Source organism: Oryctolagus cuniculus, chromosome 4 (assembly GCF_051225735.1).
Source record: "Oryctolagus cuniculus isolate XC-2025 breed Fujian yellow rabbit chromosome 4, ASM5122573v1, whole genome shotgun sequence".
Taxonomy (NCBI): domain Eukaryota; kingdom Metazoa; phylum Chordata; class Mammalia; order Lagomorpha; family Leporidae; genus Oryctolagus; species Oryctolagus cuniculus.
In genome coordinates, this window is record NC_142870.1 from 95542679 (window position 1) to 95566825 (window position 24147).

Here is a 24147-nt window from a genome sequence, read left to right on the forward strand (position 1 = left end):
CTTTCGTCTGCTCGGCCCTTCCCAGGTTTGCTGCTGGTTCTTCCCGGGTTGGCTGCCGACCCCTCCACCTCCATGGAGGGGTGGCTCCCCCTGCCACTTTCCCCACTTCCGCGGAGAAGCGGCACACCGCTGGCCGGCTCTCTCGGGGGCTGCTCAGGTGTTCCTTCAGGTGTTCCCCGTGCATGTTGTCTCTCTCCTCCTTTATAGTCCTCTTCCACCAATCCCAACTCTGCTACCCACATGCCGAGCACGCTGCTCTCCTCCAATCAGGAGCAGGATCAGCTCCTGCAGCTCATCAGTCAAGTTGTCGAGAGGCAGCTGTGTAGAGGTTGTTTGGTCTCTCTCAGCGCCATATTGTGGGAGAGCAGATGCATAGAATAAGTCTTAATTCCAGTAACTTGGTCTAGTCTCAATTGCTCCCCACACTCTCCCACAGCAATTCCACCAGGTACCTAGTGCACCTAGTGTGGACATTTAAAAACCCCTTGGGGAGGTCACCCACCCACCTAGGGATTGAGGTGAAAGGCCTGGGGAGTCAGGAAGGCCCAGCCTGATACCCCCAAACTCCTAGACCCTGCCCCTGGGCGCAGAACCTGTGTCAGGAAAGCAATTACCTGGCTGCCATGTATGCCACCTGTGCCTTGCAGTACTGCACGCCAGCTTGAAAGAAAGAAAAAAAAAAGAAGAGGGAGTATACATCCTTCGTGCCCGAGCAAACATCACATGGCTCAGGCATTGCCAGGCTGGAGTGTGAATGAAAAGCAAGGGTCAGCTCAGCAGGAGGAAAGAGACCTAGAGGCGGTTGAGGTTGGGCTATGTGGTAAGAATAGTTAAGTCTGAAAGCCCGGAGAACTGAGCCAGGCCAGTTCTTCCCAGAGTGTGAGATCAAACAGGGACACCTGTTCTCCCCCTTCTTTCTTGGGAAACAGACAGGGACACCTGGTTCGTTGCCCCATTTCTCCTCCATTCTCCGGATGGGGAACTGACTTGCTAGACCATGCAGCTCTCCACTAGGATGTATTCTCAAAATTCTTTGAGAATTTTGACCCTCAAACTTTAAAGAAGAAATGGCTAATCTTTTTCTAGCACCGCCAGGCAACAATATAAATGAGAGAACCAGAAAACATGGCCAGAAATTGAGAGCTTGAATTATAATAGCATTTTACAGCCAGAACTCTCCTGCTATGGACGTGGTGAATGGAGAGAAGTCCCTTATATACAGGCCTTTATGGCACTAAGAGAAAAATCATGAACCCCGCAACAATTGTAGGCTGGACCTGGCCACGCTTGCTTTACTTAAAATCAGCAACTGAGAGCTCACTGTGAGGCAGAGCCAAACAAAACAAAATAAAAAACCTGCCTTCACAAAAAATTGCCCTGCAAAAACTAGACTCCCCAACACTGAAGGACCCTAAGGGTCTAATAGAGACAAGCCTCCCACCCCACCCCACAACCTCCCTTTCCTATTGCAGGGCTGCCTTCCCCTTAGCTGAGACTTGGCCCACAGTCTTGAGCATAGAAACCACTGGAACTACACCCTACAAGAGGCAGTGGGATCAAATGATCCCTTCAAAATACAAGTCCCCTTGAACCTGACACTTTTGAGTGACATAAGGTGACTGCTATGGTTGACCTTAATCTGGAAAGACATAGTTCTCCTCATGGGTACCAAATTAGCTCATGGGGGTAGACAGTGTTAGAACATGCCCATGATTAGGGCCGGCGCTGTGGTGTTGTGGGTTAAGCTGTCATCTGCAGTACTGGCACTCCATTTGTGCACTGGTTTGAGTCCTGGCTGCTCCACTTCCAAAGCGCTCCTTGCTAATGCTCCTGGGAAAGCAATGGAAGAGGGTCCAAGTCCCTGGGCCTCTGCACCCATGTGGGAGACTGGGAAAAAGCTCCTGGTTCCTGGCTTTGGCCTGACCCAGCCCTGGACATTATGGCCATTTGGGGAATGAACCAGTAGATGGAAGATCTCTCTCTCTCTCTCTCTCTCTCTCTGTAACTCTGCCTTTCAAAATAAGTAATAAAACAAAAAAACTAAAAAAAAAAAAAATAGAGAACATGTCCATGATTATGCAAATACCTTACATATGCACAATCAGAGCTACCCAATTGAAAATACAGCTCTGCCACCGGTGCCGCGGCTCAGTAGGCTAATCCTCCGCCTTGCGGCGTTGGACGCAACCGGGTTCTAGTCCTGGTCGGGGCACCTGCTTCTGTCCCAGTTGCCCCTCTTCCAGGCCAGCTCTCTGCTGTGGCCAGGGAGTGCAGTGGAGGATGGCCCAAGTCCTTGGGCCCTGCACCCCATGGGAGACCAGGATAAGTACCTGGCTCCTGCCTTCGGATAGGCACGGTGCGCTGGCCACAGCGCGCTGGCCGCGGCGGCCATTGGAGGGTGAACCAACGGCAAAGGAAGACCTTTCTCTCTGTCTCTCTCTCTCACTGTCCACTCTGCCTGTCAAAAAACAACAACAACAACAAACAAACAAACAAAAAATAACAAAAAAAACCAATAGACCCTGTTGGTCCAAGATGGAGGAAGCATTTTGCTCTGTGTGGCCCCCTAGTCTACTACCATTACTATGAAGGGGGCAGAGCCTAGAGTCAGTATTGATGTTGCGGATAGGATCATAATTTTTTTTTAATGTATGGGACATACCTACTCTATTCTATCATCCTATTCAGTCAGGCCAGTCCTCTTCTCAGTCCAGCCAGATAATGGAGGTCCGTGGTGCCTTCCCTAATGAGATTTATGTCCCCTTATATTGTTTCTGGGGCCAGAACATACTCTCTCACCAGTTCTTAGTAATGGATGAATGTCTCATGCCCCTTCTGGGAAGAACATTTAGAGCAAGTTTGGAACCTGGGTAACCCTTCATACGTGAAGACAGCCAGATTCCTGCCATTGCTATATGTCATCCCAGACATATTCTCTTCTGTATCCTACATGAAGAGATAGATCTACAAGTCACCCACAGATATGTTTGTTTGTTTGTTTAGTACAAGTATGTCACAAATATTGTACAGGACATACTTACTTATTTATTTTTAAAGCTTTATTTTATCTAATTGAAAGACAGAGTTACAGAGAGAGGTAGAGCCAGAGAGGTCTTCCGTTCTGCTGTTTCACTCCCCAAATGGCCACAATGGCCAGAGCTGAGCTGATCCGAAGTCAGGAGCCACGAGCTTTTTCTGGGTCTCCCACGTGAGTTCAGGGACCCAAGGAGTTGGGCCATCTTCTACTGCTTTCCACGCCATAGCAGAGAGCAGGATCAGAAATGGAGCAGCCAGGACTCGGCGCCCATATGGGATGCCAGCGCTGCAGGCTGAGGCTTTAACCTGCTGCACCACAGCGCCCCCACAGGATGTATTTATACTAACAATTGCTTGTTTGAAATGTAAATGAAATTGGGTGTCCTATATAGTGTGTGTGTGTATATATATATATATATATTTTTTTTTTTTGACAGGCAGAGTGGACAGTGAGAGAGAGAGACAGAGAGAAAGGTCTTCCTTTGCCCTTGGTTCACCCTCCAATGGCCACCACGGCGCACCACGCTGATCTGATGGCAGGAGCCAGGTACTTATCCTGGTCTCCCATGGGGTGCAGGGCCCAAGCACCTGGGCCATCCTCCACTGCACTCCCGGGCCACAGCAGAGAGCTGGCCTGGAAGAGGGGCAACCGCGACAGAATCCAGCGCCCCGACCGGGACTAGACCCGGTGTGCCGGCGCTGCAAGGCAGAGGATTAGTCTAGTGAGCCGCGGCGCCGGCCTATATATTTATTTTGTATATATTCTCTTTTTTTGCCAACGATGGTGGAAGGCCCTTCTTTGCCAAGTTTGGGAGTGGCTAGATCCAGGAGCGGTGGCTGCTGCCGAGTTGACTTGTGGAAGAGTAGAAACTCTTGGAGCCCCGGTGCAGGCTTAAGGAGTCTGTGCCTTGCACGTATTCCTAACCCAGTCCTCCGCCCAAGCCTGCGGGCTGAGCTGGAACAACAGGAGTTCCTTCAAGCTGTCAGGCCTGTGCTACTGCTCTCGTGGCCTCCCTGTGGGATGGGGACGGGCGTTACAACCTCAGATAGGCACTCATCTGTGTGAGGTCACACGGCGAGAAAGGGCTGCAGTGCTGGAGGGGGAAGAGAATGGACTCCCAGGTCAGGCACAGCTGCTTTGCTTGCCTCAGCCACGCTGTAGCTGCGTTACCTTAGGCATCTTTCTTTCTCTCTCTCTTTCTCTCTCCTTCCTTCCTTCCTTCCTTCCTTCCTTCCTTCCTTCCTTCCTTCCTTCCTTCCTTCCTTCCTTCCTTCCTTCCTTCCTTCTGATTTTATTTATTTATTTGAAAGGTAGAGTTACAGACAGTGAGAGGGAGAGACAGAGAGAAAGGTCTTCTTTCCGTTGGTACACTCCCCAAATGGCCGCAACGGCCGGAGCTACACCAATCTGAATCCAGGAACCGGGAGATTCTTCCAGGTCTCCTATGCAGGTGCAGGGGCCCAAGGACTTGGACCATCTTCTATTGCTTTCCCAGGCCTTAGCAGAGAGCCGGATTGGAAGAGGAGCAGCCAGGGCTAGAACCAGCGCCCATATGGGATGCCGGTGCTGCAGGCTTACAACTAACCCACCACCACCTGGCACCGGCCCCATGGCATGTTTCTTATTTTATCTGAGCCTTAGCTTCCTGTTTATAAGCTGGACATCTTAATACTATCTCAAAGAATTATCGTGAGAAGTGAGGTAATGTATGTAAGGTGCCCCGTGCAATGCATAATATTTGTAAACAACTTAAAAGCAAACTCGTGGGGCGGTTGATGTGGCGCAGCAGTTAAGCCACTGTCTGCAGTGTGGTCATCCCATGTGGGCATGGGTTCGAGTCCTGGCTGCTCCACTTCTGATCCAGCTCCCTGCTAAAGTGCCTGTTAAAGCAGTGGAAGTATTTGGGCCCCTGCTACCACATGAGAGATCCAGAGGAGGCTTCTGGGTCCTGGCTTCTGCAGGACGTTGCAGCCATTTGGGGACTGAGCCAGAGAAAGGGAGATCTCTCTCTCTCAGTCTCCCTCCCCCTCTCTGTAGCTCTGTCTTTTAAATAAGCGAATATGTTTTAAAAAATAAAAAAAAGAATTTAGGTGAAATAACCATTACTTAAAACAAACATACTTGCAATATATCCATTTCAAAAACATGTCTGAAAAAATAACACCTTTCCATGGTCTTTGAAGACCCACCAAATGGAAGTGATATCTAGGGAAAAGGTGCACTTGGAGCCCCTACTCCAGACCCTGGAATTGTGCAAAAGAAACAAAAATAAAATGAAACAGTAAATTAAAAAAAAGTAAATAAAAAAAGAAGGGAAAGTCATCTTCCAAGAGGAGGTGGTGGGGCAGACATTTGGTTTAGTGATTAAGACCCTACTTGGGACACCCACACCCCACATCCCAAGGCTGGGCTTGGAGACCTGGCTCTGGCCCCAACTCCAGCTCCCTGACTATGTCACCCTGGAAGGCAGCAGGTGATAGTGCCTGGGTCCCTGCCTTGCATTTAAGAGGCATACATCAAGCTCTCAGCTCCTGGCTTTGGCCTGGTCCATCTGCAGCTGTTGCAAGCATTTTGGGGGAATCAACCAGTGGTGAGAGATCTCAGTCTACCTGTCTCTGCTTTTCAAACAAATTAAAGAAAGAAAAAACCAACAGGAAGAGTAATGTCAAAGGTACAGGCAAAAAGACAAAATAAATAAATAAATAAATAAATAAATAAAAAGAAAAAAGGTACAGGCAAGAAGGGAGCTTGGGGAACCTGGTGGGCTTCTGTCACCCACCCCACCCAAAGGCAGGCACGTACATTGGTGCACTTACAGTGCAGAAGCTGGGCACTCTCACCACCCTGAGCACCTTACCTGTGCCCCTGCTTCCTCATCAGACTCTAAGCAAGGCCGGCAGTGCTTGCCAGCCAAATGCCACCCTCGATGGGGAATCACATGAAAGCACATGAAAGGGGAATGGACCCAGGAGGGCACAATCCTGCATAAACAAGGAGGGTCTGGGAGCTCCGAGGGTGACAAGAGTGGATGCTGTGCAGGCTGCGTTCACAAGTACATGCACACTTCCCTTCCCCCGTCCTCATGTGGTCGTGTAAGACACCGTGTGTGTGTGTGTGTGTTAAGGCTTATTTATTTATTTGAACGAGTGAGAAAGAGAGGAGGAGGAGAAGAGAAAGAGAGAGAGAGAGAGTCTTCCATCCTCTGATTCACTCCCCAAATGGCTGCAGCAGCCGGGGCTGGGTCAGGAACTCCATCGGGACCCCCCACATGGGTTGCATGGACCCAAGGCATTGGAGCATGATCTGCTATTTCCTGGGAACATTAGCAGGAAGCTCGAACGGAAGTGGATATCTAGCTCTCTGATATGGGGTGCAGGCATCCCAAAAGGTGGCTTAACCAGCTGTACCACGATACCTGCCCTCAACAATTTGTGCTTTTCATCTGGATGCTGGAGCAAGGTGGGTAAATTCCTCTCTTGTTCGGGACCTTAGTGAAACCTTGTTGTGGGAGTGGTTAGGAGAGCAAGTTCTGGTTTTGATCCAGTTCTTTTTTTTCTTTCCAGAAATAATTTTTATTTATTAAAGTACAGTTTTAGAAAGTAACACATAGTAGCACGAAGCTAACATTTATTTATTATTTCAAATATAGGAATTTATTTAGAAAAATTTATTATTTGAGAGACAGAGAGAAAGAGAGCACTCTCATCTGCTGTTCACTCCTCAAAGGTCTGCAATTGTTGGGACTGGATTGGGTCTGGGCTGAGGCCAAAGCAAGGAAGCGGAAATGCAACCGAGGTCTCCAGGCAGGAATATGAAGACCTGAGCCAATTATTGCTGCCTCCCAGGATCCACAATGTCAGGAAGCTGGAGTCAGGAGCTGGAGCCAGGAATTGAACCCAGGCACTTTGATGTGGGACTTAACAGCTGCTCTAAATGCCTGCTGTGAGACTAATCTATCTATAGGCACTGGTAGCCTGGTCTTCTCATTCCTTGTCAGGGAGCTTCTCTAACTGATGGTTGAGATTTCACAAATGGATCTGAGCTCCCAAAATGTTCTTGCTTTAAGTAACAGCTGGAAGACTGGGTACATCACTTGTTTCCTTCATCATTTGGTTCTTTCTTGTGAACATCTGAATCACCGCAGTAAAACTGCTTCAGATCAGATAAGACATCTGCCGCGTTCCTAAGGGAACATTTTCTCTTCCGAATCCATCACACTCTGTAGTTGTTGCAGCTGTGGTGCTAACCAAGGCAGCTCATCCTGGACACCGATCAAACATCACCTTTCCTGTGCGATATCCAAAATCGTCTTCACATTCTTCCTTTTCAGATTTCTCAACATCTGGACTGCTTTATGCATGTTGATTAATTCTTCTTAATATTAGAATGAAATTTGCTGATGACTTCCTTGCAAACTTCATTTCTAGTCTTTGTACTCTAAGAGGATTTTCTCAACTGCAAGCAAATCAACATCCACGATGTCTCTGGCTTTTTTTTAATTTTTATTTATTTATTTATTTATTTATTTTTTTGACAGGCAGAGTGGACAGTGAGAGAGAGAGACAGAGAGAAAGGTCTTCCTTTACCATTGGTTCACCCTCCAACGGCCACTGCAGCCGGCGCACCGCGCTGATCTGAAGGCAGGAGCCAGGTGCTTCTCCTGGTCTCCCATACGGGTGCAGGGCCCAAGGACTTGGGCCATCCTCCACTGCACTCCCTGGCCACAGCAGAGAGCTGGACTGGAAGAGGAGCAACCAGGACAGAATCCGGTGCCCCAACCGGGACTAGAACCTGGTGTGCCAGTGCTGCAAGGTGGAAGATTAGCCTATTGAGCCGTGGTGCCGACCTTGGCTTTTTTTTTTTTTTTTTTTAAGATTTATTTATTTATTTGAAAGGCAGAGTCACAGAGAGGCAGAGGCAGACAGAGAGAGAGGTCTTCCATCTGCTGGTTCACTCCCCAAGTGGCCACAATGGCAGGAGCTGTGCCGATCCGAAGCCAGGAGCTTCTTCCGGGTCTCCCATACAGGTGCAGGGGTCCAAGCACTTGGGCCATCTTCTATTGCTTTCCCAGGCCATAATAGAGAGCTGGATCAGAAGAGGAGCAGCTGGGACATGAGCCGGTGCCCATAGGGGATGTCAGCATCGCAGGCAGAGGCTTAGCCACAGCACCAGCCCAATGTCACTGGCTTTCTTTCTTTTTTTTTTTTTTTTTGGATACCAAATATGAACCCTGTCAGAAATATGTCAGACTATGGTTTCATCTCTTAGTTTCTTCCTTTTGCGGGGACACCTCTCTTTGTTTCTGAGTTTTTGATTGGCTTTCTGTCTTTTGCCAGAGTCTCTTTATCCACACAGGACCAGATACTAAGGGGTCCTATCTTAGGAGTGACTGATTTGGCTGTTGTTTGTTTGTTTGTTTTTTGTACAGGTTCTGGAGCTACTGTATTTCAAGTAGCTTCACATTGTCATATATTTATTCTTTCTGCTGATTTAAAATTTCTTCTTACCTTACTTTCTTCTGAGCTTTCAGACTCATCACTAGTAGGCTTGAGTTTTCTTCCTGGCTTTTTTGTACTAGTTATTATTATTATTTTCTAATTTGAAAGGCAGAGAGATAGATAGACAGAAATCTCCCATTTGTTGGTTCACTCCCCAAATGCCCACAACACTGGAGCTGGGCCAGGCCAAAGCCAGAAATTGGGAACTCAAATCTGGGTTTCCCTTGTGGGTGGCAGGGACCCAAGCACTTGAGCTACCACACTGCCTCAATGGTCAGGGCTGGGCCGGGGGTCAGAACCTTCCTCTGGGTCTCCCATGTGAGTACAAGGGCCCAGGGACTTGAGTCATCTTCCACTGCTTTCCCAGGAGCATTAGCAGGGAGCTGGATCAGAAGTGGGGCAGCTGGGACTTGAACTGGTGTGCAGGCGGCAGCTTTACCGGCTTCACCACAGTGCCAGTCCCAGGTGTCACAGTCCTTCAGAGAAGTTGAGAGACTGTAATAAAGGTGGGAGGGAAGAAAGCAATAAGGAACCAATGAGCAACAGGAGGAGGGAGAAAGGGCCAGGCAGTTGTCCATGACCTGGGGAAGGTATGATGGGGAGAGAATGCCTCTCTTCGTGTCTCAGGTCTCCAGCTGATGCTTCTCATTGCCCAGACCCCACCTGAGGGCCAGAGAGCCCAGTGGTGGAGTCTAAGAGAGTGAACTTGCAAGGGCACTAAGCAGGCGGAAAAAATGAACACGGATCTGGAAGTGCAAAGAAAAAAAAACATCTAGGACAAATATCAGCCAATTAGATGGAGGAACGCCAATGTCTGTCACCCGCAGCTCCCAGCGATATCCTAGGACAGTCAGCAAATATTTGCAAAGCAGATGAATTAGGCAAGTAGTGAGCCTGTTGTGATTCCCCTGTGATGCCATAAAAAGACACTTCTACAGTTTTCAAAATTTTAAAAAAGTATAGGCTACAAACTTCTTTTTCTATTTTAGTGGTTACATTATAATTATACATATTTATGTGGTGCAGTGTGAGAATTTGATACATATATACAGTGTACATAGGATCCTCATTAGAAAATAAAAGTGTGTGAAGAACTCCAATAAAAAATTGATAACCAGGGAGGCCAGTGCTGTGGCATAGCAGGTAAAGCCACCGCCTGAAGTGCCAGCATCCCACATGGACACCATTTCAGTCCCGTCTGCTTCTCTTCTGATCCAGCTCTTTGCTGTGGCCTGGGAAAGCAGTGGAAGATGGCCCAAGTCCTTGGGTCCCTATACTCGCGTGGGAGATCCAGAAGCTCCTGGCTCCTGACTTCAGATTGGCACAACTCTAGCCAATTGGGGAGTAAATCAGCAGATGGAAGACCTCTCTCTCTCTCTCTCTCTCTCTCTCTCTCTCTGCCTCTCCTTCTCTCTCTGTGTAACTCTGACTTTCAAGTAAAGAAATAAAGCTTTTTAAAAAAATCAATAACTAGATAAAAGTAGAACTGTCTTTGTTTATTTTAAATTTAGTTTTATATGTATATATATTAACTGACAGATAGAGTTAGATAGTGAGAAAGAGAGAGAAACAGAAAGGTCTTCCTTCCTTTGGTTCACTCCCCTAATGGCCGTCATGGCTGGCGCTGCACCAATCCAAAGCCAGGAGCCAGGTGCTTCCTTCTGGTCTCCCATGCTGGTGCAGAGGCCCAAGCACCTGGGCCATCCTCCACTGCCTTCCCGGGCCACAGCAGAGAGCTGGACTGGAAGAGGAGCAACCGGGACTAGAACCTGGCGCCCATATGGGGTGCAGGTGCCACAGGCAGAGGATTAACCAAGTGAGTCACGGCGCTGGCCCGAGTTTTATATTTTTTTGAAAGGCAGAGTTACAGAGAGAGAGAGATGGAAAGACACACACACAAACACACACACACACACACACACACACACAGAGAGAGAGAAAGAGAGATCCTCCGTCTGCTGGTTTACTCTCCAAATGGCCACATAGGCTGGGGCTGGGCCAGGCTGCAGCAAGAAACCTGGAACTCCATCTGGGTCTCCCATGTGAGTGGCAGGGGCCCAAGCACTGGGGTCATCTTCCACAGATTTCCCAGGCACATTAGCTGCATTGGAAGTGGAGCAGCCGAGACTTGAACAGGTGCTCACATGGGATTCTGATGTCGCAGAGGGTGGCTCAACCTGCAGCACCACAAAGCAGCCCGAGCTTTCCTTGTTGAATTGGGAATGGAGGGTCAGCTACCCTTCTTACCTGGCCCTCTTGCTGCCTCAAGCCTCTCCCACCCTTTTCCCATGGCCTCTGTATTAGTCTGCATTGCTAACTAAAATGCACTAGAGGAACTTCTTGGGGGTTGACAAGGCTTAGTCCAGCTTACAGTTTAGAGGTTACCAATCAGTATCGGGTGGCACCTGGTACAGGCTGGTCATGTTGGATACAGAGGCACAGTCACATCATGGAGATGGGAAGCAGGATGAGATCAGTCAGGCCGAACTTGAACTCAAAAAACCAATGCTATCATGAAACACTGTCCACGGGCCTGCCCCCAGCAACTTCCAGACCTCCTGCCATGCCCACCTCTCAGCACCATCATCAGATCAAGTCTCCACCCTGAACCCATGAACCCGTAAGAGTAAGACAGCAGAGTCCGAACATCTGCACGAGTGTGGGGTGAGACAAGGCTGCTGCAGCCACAGCGTTCACTAAGGGGCTGCAAGAAATGAGCGTGAGAGCCCTGGGGCTCCCTGGGGCTCCATGCAGTTCCTCCGAAGGAGGTGCTACCCCAGAAATGCCCTGATGGATGGTTCTTGCGGACCGCCTTCCTCTGTTGAACATTCTTCCTGATCCTCCGGGTTTCTCTTCTCCCTCACCCCACAGGTGCTCAGGGAGGCTCTGTGGCCAGGGCCATTTTGGACGGCAAACATTTTGCAGTCAGGGCATTGACCAGAGATGTAGCTACGCCCAGTGCCCAGGCGCTCCGGGACCTTGGTGCTGAGGTGGTGAAAGGCGACTTGGAGGACAAAGCGTCTTTGGAGGCTGCCTTAAAAGATGTCCATGGAGCCTTCTTGGTGACCAACTTCTGGGACCACCTGAGCAAGGAGAGGGAAGTGTCTCAGGTGAGAACCAGTCTGTGTCCTCCTTCCCCTTTGAGCCTGCTGAGGCTTGAACATGTCCCTAAGGTTCGCTTGTTGAATCTTTTTTTTTTTTTTTTTTTTTGACAGGCAGAGTGGACAGTGAGAGAGAGAGACAGAGAGAAAGGTCTTCCTTTTGCCGTTGGTTCACCCTCCAATGGCCGCCGCGGCCGGCGCGCTGCGGCCGGCGCACCGCGCTGATCCGATGGCAGGAGCCAGGAGCCAGGTGCTTTTCCTGGTCTCCCATGGGGTGCAGGGCCCAAGCACCTGGGCCATCCTCCACTGCACTCCCTGGCCACAGCAGAGGGCTTGCCTGGAAGAGGGGCAACCGGGACAGAATCCGGCGCCCCAACCGGGACTAGAACCCGGTGTGCCGGCGCCGCTAGGCGGAGGATTAGCCTGTTGAGCCGCGGCGCCGGCTTCGCTTGTTGAATCTTAATCCCCACTGTGAGATGCAGTGGTGATGGAAACTTAAAACTAAATTAAATTAAGATTTTAAAAAGATGATGGAAACAACCCAGCTGCGGTGTTGATAGTGGGGCTTTGGGAGGTGAGTAGGGAAAGGCAGTGGGGTGGAGCCTCCATTATGACTCCTGGTGGCTTTTTTTTGTAAAGATTTATTTATTTATTTGAAAGGCAGAGTTGAGAGAGAGAGATAGAGAGATTTTCTTTTTCTTTCTTTCTTTTTTATTTTGGACAGGCAGAGTTAGACAGTGAGAGAGAGAGAAAGAGAGAGAGTTATAGACAGTGAGAGAGAGAGACAGAGAGAAAGGTCTTCCTTCCATTGGTTCACTCCCCTAATGGCCGCCACAGCCAGCGCTGCACTGATCCGAAGCCAGGAGCCAGGTGCTTTCTCCTGGTCTCCCATGTGGGTGCAGGGCCCAAGCACTTGGGCCATCCTCCGCTGCCCTCCTGGGCCACAGCAGAGAGCTGGACTGGAAGAGGAACAACCGGGACTAGAACCCGGAGTGCTGGCACTGCAGGTGGAGAGTTAGCCAAGTGAGCCATAGTGCCGGCCCAGAGAGAGATATTTTCTATCCGCTGGTTCATTCTGGCTGCAGCAGCCAGAGCTGGGCCAGTCCAAAGCCAAGAGCCAGGAGCTTTTTCTAGGCCTCCCACATGAGTGCAGGGGCCCAATGATTGGGGCCATCTTCCACTACTTTCCCAGGTGCATTATCAGGAAGCTGGATTTGAAATGGAACAGTTGGGACTCAAAACAGCACCCATATGGGATGCTGGCACTACAGGTGGTAGCTTAACCCGCTGCACCAAGATATGGCCGCTCCGGGTGGTTTTAGAAGGAGAGACACCAGAAGAGACACGAACACGCTCCCTGTCTGTTGCCTTGTGATGCCTGGCACCACCCAGGGACTCTGCTGGAAGGCCAGCGCCAGATGCAGGCCCCTGAGCATCCAGGACCATGAGCCAACTCAGCCTCTTTATAAAGATACCCACCTTTAGGGATTTCATCATAGCAACCAAAATGAACTTTACAGCACCCTCCCTAGCTACTTCTGTCCTCCCTGGACAGGGACAGGCCTTCGGTCTGAATAAAAATAGAAAGCCCGCCCCTGTACATCCCTGTGCTATTTATGAAACGTGTGTATTTTAGGTATTTGCTAAAAGTGTCTTTGATTGTGAGAAGAATGTTATGTGGCACATGCAGAAATCTCCAGAACTGGGGTATTTGAGATTCTTTGCGGTGCCAATCATCAGAGTCTCATTTCTCCCATCTATTTGTAGACAGCATGTGGGCGTGGCAGTAAGGCTCACTCACACAGATTAAGGTTACTCTGAGAGCGAAGCGGGAGAATAGAACGAAAAAAGGGTTTCAAACTTCAGGCAGAGAATCTGGAGATAAATTAGTAATGGGTACTTAGAAAAGAAACAAGCAAATAAGCCCACAAGGATTAACTCCACGGAAAATCAAAGTATATAGAAAAAGCCATTGTAACCAGGAAACAACAGGGCTCAACTTCAGCTATGTGTGAGCACTGAATATTTTTTTTAAAGATTTATTTATTTGAAAGTCAGAGTTATACAGAGAGAGGAGAGGCAGAGAGAGAGAGGTCTTCCATCCATTGGTTCACTCCCCAATTGGCCGCAATGGCCAGAGCTGTGCTGATCCGAAGCCAGGAGCCAGGAGCTTCTTCCAGGTTTTCCACAGGGGTGCAGGGGCCCAAGGTCTTGGGCCATCTTGTACTGCTTTCCCAGGCCATAGCAGGGAACTGGATCAGAAGCGGAGCAGCTGGGACTAGAACCAGCGCCCACATGGGATGCCAGCACTGCAGGCAGCAGGTTTACCCGCTAACGACACAGCACTGGCCCCGAGCATTGAATATTGATCTAGCCCCAGAGTACACTAAAATGAACCAACGGGAACTGTGCATATGGGTGATGATGGTGGGTGGCACTGGTGGCCTCTCGTTCATAACCTGAGTATATTTTGATGCCAGATGTGTGCCCCTACCACGTGCATGCAGACAATAAGAAAAGGAGAGGTGGGCCGCGTGCAAAGGCAGTGGCTTACATGAAGGATTGCCTTGGGTCCCTTAGGGGAAGCTGGTGGCAGACCTGGCCAAGCGCCTAGGCCTGAAGCACGTGGTGTTCAGTGGCCTGGAGAACGTGCAGAAGTTGACCGGGGGCAGACTGACCGTGCCGCACTTTGACGGCAAGGGAGAAGTGGAGGAGTACTTCTGGTCCATCGGAGTCCCCATGACCAGCGTCCGCCTGGCAGCCTACTTTGAAAACTTTCTCACCTTGTGGAAGCCCGCCAAAGCCTCTGATGGAGACTACTACACCTTGGGTAAGTGGTTGCCGTGTTGCAGTGCCTACTCTGTGCACAGCTCTGTGTGAAGCGCTGAGAGGGATACCAAGTTGCCCAGACGCCCTCATATGCGGCTGCACTACCAAGGGCAGAGAACGTCACTGAGACCTAAGGCACAGAGGGTCACACCTCCGGCCTCTGCTGACCTTCCTGTGCAAGGCGTTGGCATGAGACCCGAGTTTCAGTCTCCGCACATCACTTGGGAAAGCTGGGCGAGGAGACCTCTAAGAGACCTCTGTCTCCTCCATTTGTCCTGCTTTGGCAGCAAGCGAGGAGAGACCTTCTCCTCCCAACCTAGGTCCCCTGTTCAGCATTAGAGCCCAGAGGGACGGGGCTCCGCCCACACGGAGCTTGCTTCTACAGGTAAGGGTGGAGGCCTGCAAGACTGTAATTTGAACCAATTCCCCTGCCCTGTGGGAACATGTTCTTTGGCATGGTCATTGGTGGTCCCCTGTGGAGTACAGCGATCTGAGAGTTTCAAGGGCACCAATTCGACTCTTCCTTGACAGGGGATTAAAATTCATCAGAGTGACCCTCATCGCCATGACCTGGGCTAGATGGGAGGATGACTGAACTGAAAGACAAAGTATGCCATTTAGTCTCTGGATAGTAAGCCTCATGCGACTTGCATACTGCACCGACACTTTGATCCTTGCCCTGGCCTGTTGCTTTCTGGCTGTGAGGCCCTGAGCCTGCCTCTAGATCCACCCCACAGTGGGTTCTAGCCCCTGGAATTCTAGGAATCTGTTGAACGCTGTAGGTCAGGCACAAGCTCTGAAGCGAAGGACAAGAGTTGGAATCCTCTTTGCTGCCTGCTGGCCAAGCAACCCTAAGCAACGAGTCCCATGTTTTGGGGTCCTTTCTGGAATAAACCAGTGGATGTCTTTGTTCACTGGCTCATCGTTCAGCACATTTCGGAGGGCCTCCAATCTGTCAGTCACTTACTAGGAACCCAATAGGTACTAGGAAACAGTCAGAACTCTGCCACCTGGAGCTCACGTTCTGGTGAAGGAGACAGCAAACAAAAATCGACGTCAATGAGCAGGGTCTGCGCAACGCCAGGAGGTGCTCAGTGCGCCAGCAAAATCAGGGCAACATAAAGGGGCCACGCAGCATCTGAACAGGTGATCAGGTTGGTCTCTGGGAACCGCCATCTGTGCACCTCCTAGAGAACCTTGTGGGTTCTCAGGGGCCGTTTTCCAGGCAGAGGGAGCTGCCTGTGCGGCTGGAACAGAACGAGTGGGGGGCGGGTGGTAGGGAGTGAGATCAGAGGGAACAGAGGGTCTTTTTTTTTTTTTTTTAAGATTTATTTATATTTGAAAGTCAGAATTACAAAGAAAGAGGAGAGGCAGAGACAAAGAGAGAGGTCTTCCACCCACTGGTTCACTCCTCATTTGGCTACAACTGAGCTGTGCTGATCTGAAGCCAGGAGCCAGGAGCTTCTTCCGGGTCTCCCATGCAGGTGCAGGGGCCCAAGCACTTGGGCCATCTTCTACTGCTTTCCCAAGCCACAGCAGAGGGCTGGATCAGAAGTGGAGCAGCCGGGACTCGAACAGGTGCCCATATGGGATGCTGGCACTGCAAACAGTGGCTTTACCGGCTACACCACAGGGCCAGCCCCAACATAGAGTCTATTTGTGTGAGACTTCTGAGCCACTGGCTTTTTCTCAGAGGAACCTGGAGTTACAGAGGGCTTCGGGCAGACATGACAGGAGCTGACTTTAGTTTTGACAAGATCACTCTGACTTCTGGGTTGAAAAGAGACGCTAGAAGGGCTGGAGAAAGAAGGAGACAATTCTGCCTTCTTCCAACTCGAAGATGCTGGTGGCTTGGTCTGGGGCGGTAGCGACGGGCATGGTGAGAAGTGGGCGGGTTCCAGACATGACGTGAGTCAGAGTTCATAAAATATAGATGATGGGATTTCAAGGCTAAGGCCAAGATTTTTGATCTGAAAAACTGGAAAGAGTTGCTAGTAACTGAGATGGGGAAGCCTGCGGGGGGTGGGGGGGAAGCAGGTGACAGCAGGTGTGGGCGTTCAGTCTGGGGCTGTTCTGTTTAGAAAGTCCATTAAACAGGCAAGCAAGGACATTGAGCAAGAAGAGGAATGCTCAGATGGAAATTGAGCGGAGATGCCCGGGCTGCAGACGCAATCAATCACACTGCGCACACCGCCGATGCGTCGTCGTCAAGGCGTGCTCTCTTTTAGCCGGCACCCAGGTGCGATGGTGTCTTCCGCAAAAACCTTCAAACTGTGCAGAGATTGCGGCCAGTTTTTCATTGCCTCTTCACACTTTCGGTTTAAGAGGTTGATTGCTTCGGGCTGGTGGGACCTATTAAGGATGCGATGTAATTAACTGTTTTCAATCTTTTTTTTTTTTCCCTCCCAAATTAGCAATACCCATGGGGGACGTGCCGATGCACGGGATCTCCGTGGCTGATGCTGGAGCCGCCATCCTCAGCATTTTCAATTCTCCAGAGGAGTTTCTAGGCAAGGCCGTGGGCCTCAGTGCCGAAGCACTCACAGTACAGCAATATTGTGATGTTTTTTCCAAGACTTTGGGGAAAGATGTTCGAGACACAAAGGTGAGTGCCTGGGAGACATCGGTGTGATCACAGGACACCATCATGGTTAACATTTCCGCCAATGTACAAATTCTGGTAGGCTTCCGGGGTGAACCCACCCAAAGTGGGGCTCAGGCAGGGTTGAGCTCGATGGGTCAGAAGCAGCTGAGCAGGACTCCAGTTCCACAAATCTATCTTCGCTGGCTGATGCAGCTGCAGCCCGTGCAGATGGCTTGATTTCTTTGGCACAAGGTTAGTCAGTTTATTGAAGTAAGATTACTTTTGGGTGGAAAGAACTTGGGAACTAAAGACCGAGGCAGAACTTTTGCGCATGCTCTGTCCCAACCCCTCTCCCAGGCGCTCACTGCTGGTCCTTGCAGTCCACAGAGCCAGCCGACCAGGCACGGCCCTGGCCTCTCTCAGCCTCCACTTCCTCATCTGTAAAGTGGGGAGAATCGAATCGACCTCAGGATTGTTCTTGTAGAAGTTAGAATGGATTTAAAGGGTTTACCACAGTGTTTGGCATGTAGCAGGTGTGTGTGTGTGTGTGTGTGTGTGTGACCAGTGGTTGTTATGTACCCGGTGCTATCTTTAAACAGTTTATGGCAGAAACGGGGTGAAAATGTCAACGTCCCTATAGTCCCCATGGTCATCAGAAGACACAGCGCCGCAGGTGCTGCCATGGCTGGGACGTGGTTTGTCCCCTGGAGGTTCATGTGTTGGAGGGCGGGGCCCCCATGTGGCCATGTTGAGAGCTGCTGGGGTTTTTATGAAGTGGGATCTCATGGGAGTTGCATAGACCACTGGGCACTGCCCTGTGAAGGGAGTAAGATTGGTCTTGCTGGATCGGAGTTACTTCCTGCCAGAGGGGTTGCTACAGAAGAGTAGGCCCGGCCCCGCCCCTCACTCACCACGTGGTCCTGCCTTGCATGCCTGTGAGCCTCCAGGACTGTGAGCCACATTAACCTCTTCTCTTTATAAAGCACCCGGCCCCAAGTATGTCCTTAAATAGCAGAAGGCAGGCTGCTCCAGGTTGTCCAGTTATCACTGTAATAAGTGACCAGAGAAAGGCAGCAGAGGGCTTCATGCAAGAGGTGGAGGGGAGCAAGGGGGCTGCCGGGTGAGGACTCTGTCATCAGCACCAGTGACCAGAGGCACTGCGGGGGAGAGCCGAGTCTTAGAAGTGCAGAATCTTTTGTTTGTTCTTTGAGTCACAGAGACAAAGAAAAAGAGAGATGAAGACAGAGAGCTTCCATCCGCCAGTTCACTGTGCAATTGCTTGCAACAACTGAGGCTGAACCCAGGAGCCAGGAAGACAGTTGATGAACGCAATTACTTGAGCCATCGCTTCTTCCTCCCAGGGTCTGGGTTAGCAGGAAGTTGGAGTTAGGAGCCAGAGCTGGGAATCAGACCCAGACACTCTGATGTGGGTGCAAGCATCTTAACCTCTGGGCTAAATACCTACTCCTTGTTTGTGGGATCTTCACAGCTTTCTTAACCTCTCTCAGCCTTGGTTGCTTCCTGTGTTTAGAAAGCGTTCTCAGCCGGCGCTGCGGCTCACTAGGCTAATCCTCCGCCTTGCGGCGCCGGCACACCAGGTTCTAGTCCTGGTCGGGGCACCGGATTCTGTCCCGGTTGCCCCTCTTCCAGGCCAGCTCTCTGCTGTGGCCAGGGAGTGCAGTGGAGGATGGCCCAAGTGCTTGGGCCCTGCACCCCATGGGAGACCAGGAGAAGCACCTGGCTCCTGGCTTCAGATCAGTGCGGTGCGCCGGCCGCAGCGCACCAGCCACAGTGGCCATTGGAGGGTGAACCAACGGCAAAGGAAGACCTTTCTCTCTGTCTCTCTCTCTCTCACTGTCCACTCTGCCTGTCCAAAAAAAAAAAAAAAGCGTTCTCATACCTCCCAAGTAAGATTGTTGTGAGGGTGAAATGAGACACATATGGCAGGAGGTTGGCACTGGGTCTGGCACTTAGTTATGTCCTCAGTAACTGATCATACAGGAGTAGCATAGACTGTAGAAAAGTAAGAACAGGGACCAGCGTCGTTGTATAGTGGGTTGGGCTGCTGCCTGCAGTGCCAGCATCCCATTTGGATGCCGGTTCAAGTCCCGGCTGCTCCACTTCTGGTCCAGCTCCCTGCTAATGCACCTAGGAAAGCAGTGGAAGATGGCCCAGCACTTGGGCCCCTGCACCCACGTGGGAGGTCCAGAAAAAGCTCCTGACTTCGGCCTGGCCCGGCCCCAGCTATTGCAGCCATTTGGGGAGTGACCCAGTGGATGGAAGATCTCTTTCTCTCTCTACCTCTCTTTCTCTCTCTGTCACTCTGCCTTCCAAATAAATAAACCTGAAGAAGAAAAGTGAGAAGAATCGGTACTGTTGAACAGTCCCAGCCATTTCCCCACGCAGGCCATTTTCACAACGCCACAACAGAGCTGAGTGGCTCTGACAGAAACCAGCTGGCCCACAAAGCCTGCAATATTTGTATCCAGCCGTTTAAAAGCATTTTTTGTCAGCACCTGCTGTGGAACGTTTCCTAGAGTGGGATAGGAGGCAGGTTCTGGTTTGCATCAGTGAGGCTTCAGGGGGTATCTGGGTTCCCAATTCAGCCTGAGGTTCTAGAGCTGTGCAGAGGCTAAGAGCTCTTTTTTTTTTTTTTTTTTTTTTCCTGGAAAATGACTGTAGATGACAATGCCGTGGCAAAGCTACGTCTCGGCATGTCATTGAACCACACAACATTTGGTGGAGAAAACAAGTCACCTCCCAAGGCTAGGCAGGTGGGCATGCATGTTTGAGAGGGGCTCCCCAGAGGGTCTTTAGGGTCTTTTGCACCCAGGGTGCAGTTTTACTTCTCAGGGACCTCTCTTCTGGGCACCTGCTCTTGGGGCTCAAGTTCGTTGTATCGTGTGGAGTTTGAACTCGGCAAGGAAGGAGAGGAGGGGGAAGGTGTGTGGGGGTGTGTGCGCATTCTCAGGGGCTTGTTTTGGGTGTCTCAGGACCTCCCAAGCATCTCCCAGTCATCCCAACTGTTCTTGGGACATCAAGTTGTTTCATAACGCAGCTGAAGCTTCCTTGGCATCAAAAGTTCTAGGGCCTTCGAGACCAGAAGTTCCACAGAATGGTTAACGCTGGTCTCAGGAACTAGGTTGGCTTGAAAATACCACCCACAGTCTCCCGTGGGGAAGTGCACAGGTGTTTTGCTATTTCTGGGGAAAATGCAATTGGCCACAAGGTGGCGCTCCAGCACGTTCAGTCTAATTTCTCTACCTCCCATCGCCCAGTTTTTTGCCTCAGGGAATCCGTGGCCAGAACAAATGTCCACCAACAACCCTAGTCTGGGTGAAACTGTGGTCTTACCCCAGAAGGAGCATGGTTGTAACAGACAGTGAGACACAACAAAACCCATTCTCTGCGCTAAAAATCTGCTGCAAAAGAATTCCTTATCTTACTGCGACATGCTAGCGATCAGTTAGCAAGATGACTCAGAGATATTTTCAGTCATCGTCCATGCTTCTCCCACAGAGTCTTCTATTACAAACTCACTTAGAGCTCTTAACTTTTTAATTTCAAAAATTGCAAATTCTTATTATAGAAATAATTATGAAAATTGAAATTACACATAGCTCACTCTCATATAGGGATAGAGTGCCATGGTCTCCTTCTAGTCTTTTCCCAGTATAACTAGATATTTAATACATTTAAAATAACACTATGTGCCCCATTTCGTGTCTGACCTTTTCATTTAATGTTGTATTATGAGCATTTTCCTATTTGGTAAAAAAAACCAATAATTTGATTTTTTAAATGTAAGTTTAATTTTATTTTTTTGTCCTTAAAGTTTTATTGTATAATATTTGAAATAATACAAAAAGAATTAAAAAACATTAATTTTAGTATCTGCATAATATTCTTAGAGTAGATGTACCACAAATAACCATGGACATGTAGGCTCTTGTGTCTTTTTATTATTTTTTTTTTTTAAGATTTCTTTCTTTGAAAGACAGAGTTACAGGGAGAGGGAGAGACAGAGAGAAAGATCTTCCACCTGCTGGTTCACTCCCCAAATGACTGCAATGACCAGAGCTGGGCCAATCTGAAGCCAGGAGCCAGGAGCCTCTTCCATGTCTCCCACGAGTTGGACTCTCTCCAAGGACTTGGGCCATCCTTTACTGCTTTCCCAGGCCATAGCAGAGAGCTGGATCAGAAGTGGAGCAGCCAGGACTTGAACTGGCACCTATATGGGATGCTGGCACTGCAGGCCAGGGCTTTAATCCGCTGCACCACAGGGCCAGCCCCTGACTCTTGGATTTTTAAATGGTATATGACAACCATCATTTTTATATATTATTTGTGTCTGTAGCATTGATTTTTAAAAAAAATCTGAGAGGGAGAGGAAGGATGAGAGAGAGGGTGAAAGAGAGAGAGAATTCTTTTTTTTTTTTTATTTTTATTTATTTATTTGACAGGCAGAGTGGACAGTGAGAGAGAGAGACAGAGAGAAAGGTCTTCCTTTGCCGTTGGTTCACCCTTCAATGGCCACCGCGGCCGGCGCGCTGCAACCGGCACACTGTGCTGATCCGATGGCAGGAGCCAGGTGCTTCTCCTGGTCTCCCATGGGGTGCAGGGCCCAAGCACTTGGGCCATCCTCCACTGCACTCCCTGGCCACAGCAGAGAGCTGGCCTGGAAGAGGGGCAACCGGGACAGAACCCGGCGCCCCGACCGGGGCTAGAACCTGGTGTGCCGGCGCCGCAAGGCGGAGGATTAGCCTAGTGAGCTGTGGTGCCGGCCTAGAGAGAGAGAATTCTTATCTCCTGGGTCACTCCCCAAATGCCCACAACAGTTGGGGCTGGGCCAGGCCAGAGCCAGGAGCCAGGAACTCAATCGAGGTCTCCCATGTCAATGACAGGAGTCCAATGACATGAAACATCACAGCCACCTCCCTGTTAGGGTCCACACTAACAGGAAGCTGGAATCAGGAGCGAGAGCTGAGAACTGAATCCAGGTCCTGCTATGTAAGATGCAGGTGTCTTACCCACTGGGGCTAAACAACTCTTCCTTCCGTCAAGGTTTTGATTTTTTTTCTTAGACCACATTTTTGAGGTCAGAATTTACTTCTAGGGGCTAAAAAGATTATATTGGGTCAGATAGAAGTGGTTTTTTGCTGACTCAGTGAGAACATTAGTGATTTAGTTAGAGCCTGAAAGGATTCAAGGTGTAGATTCATGGGCAGTGACGAGGCAGCTCAGGGCCATGGGGTGTGCTCCCTGGCTGAGCTGGGATGAGTGGAGACTCAGTGCAGCTGTAATAAGAAGGGTGGCGAGGGTGGGGGCAGGTGTACCACATGGAGGGGCAGCTGGCTCATACACTCCCCGGAAGGCTCCTGGGGGAACCCCAGGAAGAAATGCACATGAAAAGCACACGAAGCGTGGTGAAGCTCCACTGTACCTTACCCAAAACACCCGGGGCTGGGAACTGTTTTGCTTTCAGAATCTTGCAGTTTTCTCCTAAGTTAAGTTATAGCCTCCATATGGGATGTGCCATCACCAGCAGGGACTGGGGCGGGAGCTTGTTATCAAACACATCCGTATCTGTACAGAAAGGTAATTGACTGGTTTCACTAAATGAGATAATTGAAGCCCATAAGTAGCTTCCTGGGGCTCACCTTGGCCACCAAACGTGTCCAGAAAAGTCAGTTTGCAGCCACCCAGCTTCTGGGAAAAGGACTTTGGATTTTAGGGTTAGGCACACGGATTGATGACTTGTAGCATCATTAAGGTGAATAATATCTTCTCAAAATTCTTTTGAATGTGGGCTGTAACATTTCCTGCTCTTTTGTTCTTCAAAGATCACGCCCGAAGCTTATGAGAAGCTGAGCTTCCCGGCGGCGAAGGAACTGGCTGATATGTGTCGTTTCTACCAAATGCAGCAGGACCGTGATGTCGCTCTCACCCACCGACTAAACCCCAGAGTCAGAAGCTTCAACCAGTTTATCTCCGACAACCTAGGAGCCTTCAAGGGCTTGTAGGGAATGAGGGGTTCAGATGGCCCCCACCCCGCCCCCAGCACCTGGCCTGCTTTCTCTCTCCGTCTATTCTTTTTGCAGCACAATATCTGCATTGATGCACCAGCGATGCTAGAATGCCATCATCTGCAAGATCAAAGGATTCCCTGGAGCCCTGGCTTTGATGGGCAGCACTGCATTTTGTGACCCTGCACGGTGATTTGATTGGAATATCTTTTCAGCCAGTGCTAAGGGTGACATGAGAAGCCCCAAATGGATGTCATCTTTTGTAGCTCTCTCTCCCCAGTGACCAAGTCACCTCTGGGGCTCTGGGCTCTGGGAGGCAGCTCTGCTAACAGGAATGCCAGCCCACTCAGCTTTCTCCTGAGGGAGTCATCTCAAGCCCTAGGTAGCTCCATTTTCTCAAGTCCATTGCAAAATTCTCAGTGAATGTTGAATTCGATATTTAAAAATAAACATCACTGTAAACCATTGTAGAGAATTTTCTGGGCACCCTGGTGTTCAATGAACAAGCACGAGCCTTGAAAACTCTTAAGTTCACTTTTGCTCCAGAGATTGGAAGTTCGTTCTCTGAGTCATTCCGTCAATCATCTGTTGAATTGTCCTTCAATCATTTTGGTATCCATTCATCCGTCTATTCCACAAACGGCTGCCATTAGCACCAGCACTGGAATCGTCTCTTTGCCAAAGATGCTGTGGTTCCTTCCCAGTTGGTGCCGGGCCAGGGAAGAGGAGCCGTGCAACCATTTGGCTCCAAGGGAAGCCTGAAGGATCTGCAGGGGGTAAAGGCCAGGAAGCTGGGGGCAAAACCTGGGAGGAGTGGGGAAGTGGGAAAGGAGACGTTGGAAGAGTTCCCATGGGCCTCTGTGGTTCTCTGGCTTTGCATTCCTACACTGCGTTGTAATTGTCTGCCTCAGTGGCCTCCTTCTTGACAGTGAGCACTTCGCTCTTTATCCCCAGTGACTGGCACATAGAGACGATCAGTGGATGTGGATAGACTGAAGCAGCACATAAAATTGGTTGAGTACATAAGAGAAACCGGGGCCAGTGCTGTGGCGTAGTGGGTGATGTGACCGCA

The 24147-nt window shown here is 49.9% G+C and overlaps 1 protein-coding gene across 1 annotated transcript in view; it reads left to right on the forward strand.

Moving 5' to 3' along the window:
• LOC100353287 (nmrA-like family domain-containing protein 1) overlaps window positions 1-23539 on the forward strand; it is a gene marked incomplete at its 5' end in the record, with an annotated part of 61820 nt that extends 38281 nt beyond the window's left edge. The window contains 4 exons of the mRNA XM_051818435.3: window positions 11407-11645; window positions 14217-14466; window positions 16880-17070; window positions 22893-23539. Of these exons, the coding sequence (XP_051674395.3) occupies window positions 11407-11645; window positions 14217-14466; window positions 16880-17070; window positions 22893-23072 (860 nt within the window). The remainder of the gene's footprint in view (window positions 1-11406; window positions 11646-14216; window positions 14467-16879; window positions 17071-22892) is intronic.
• Between the last annotated feature and the right edge of the window lie 608 nt (window positions 23540-24147).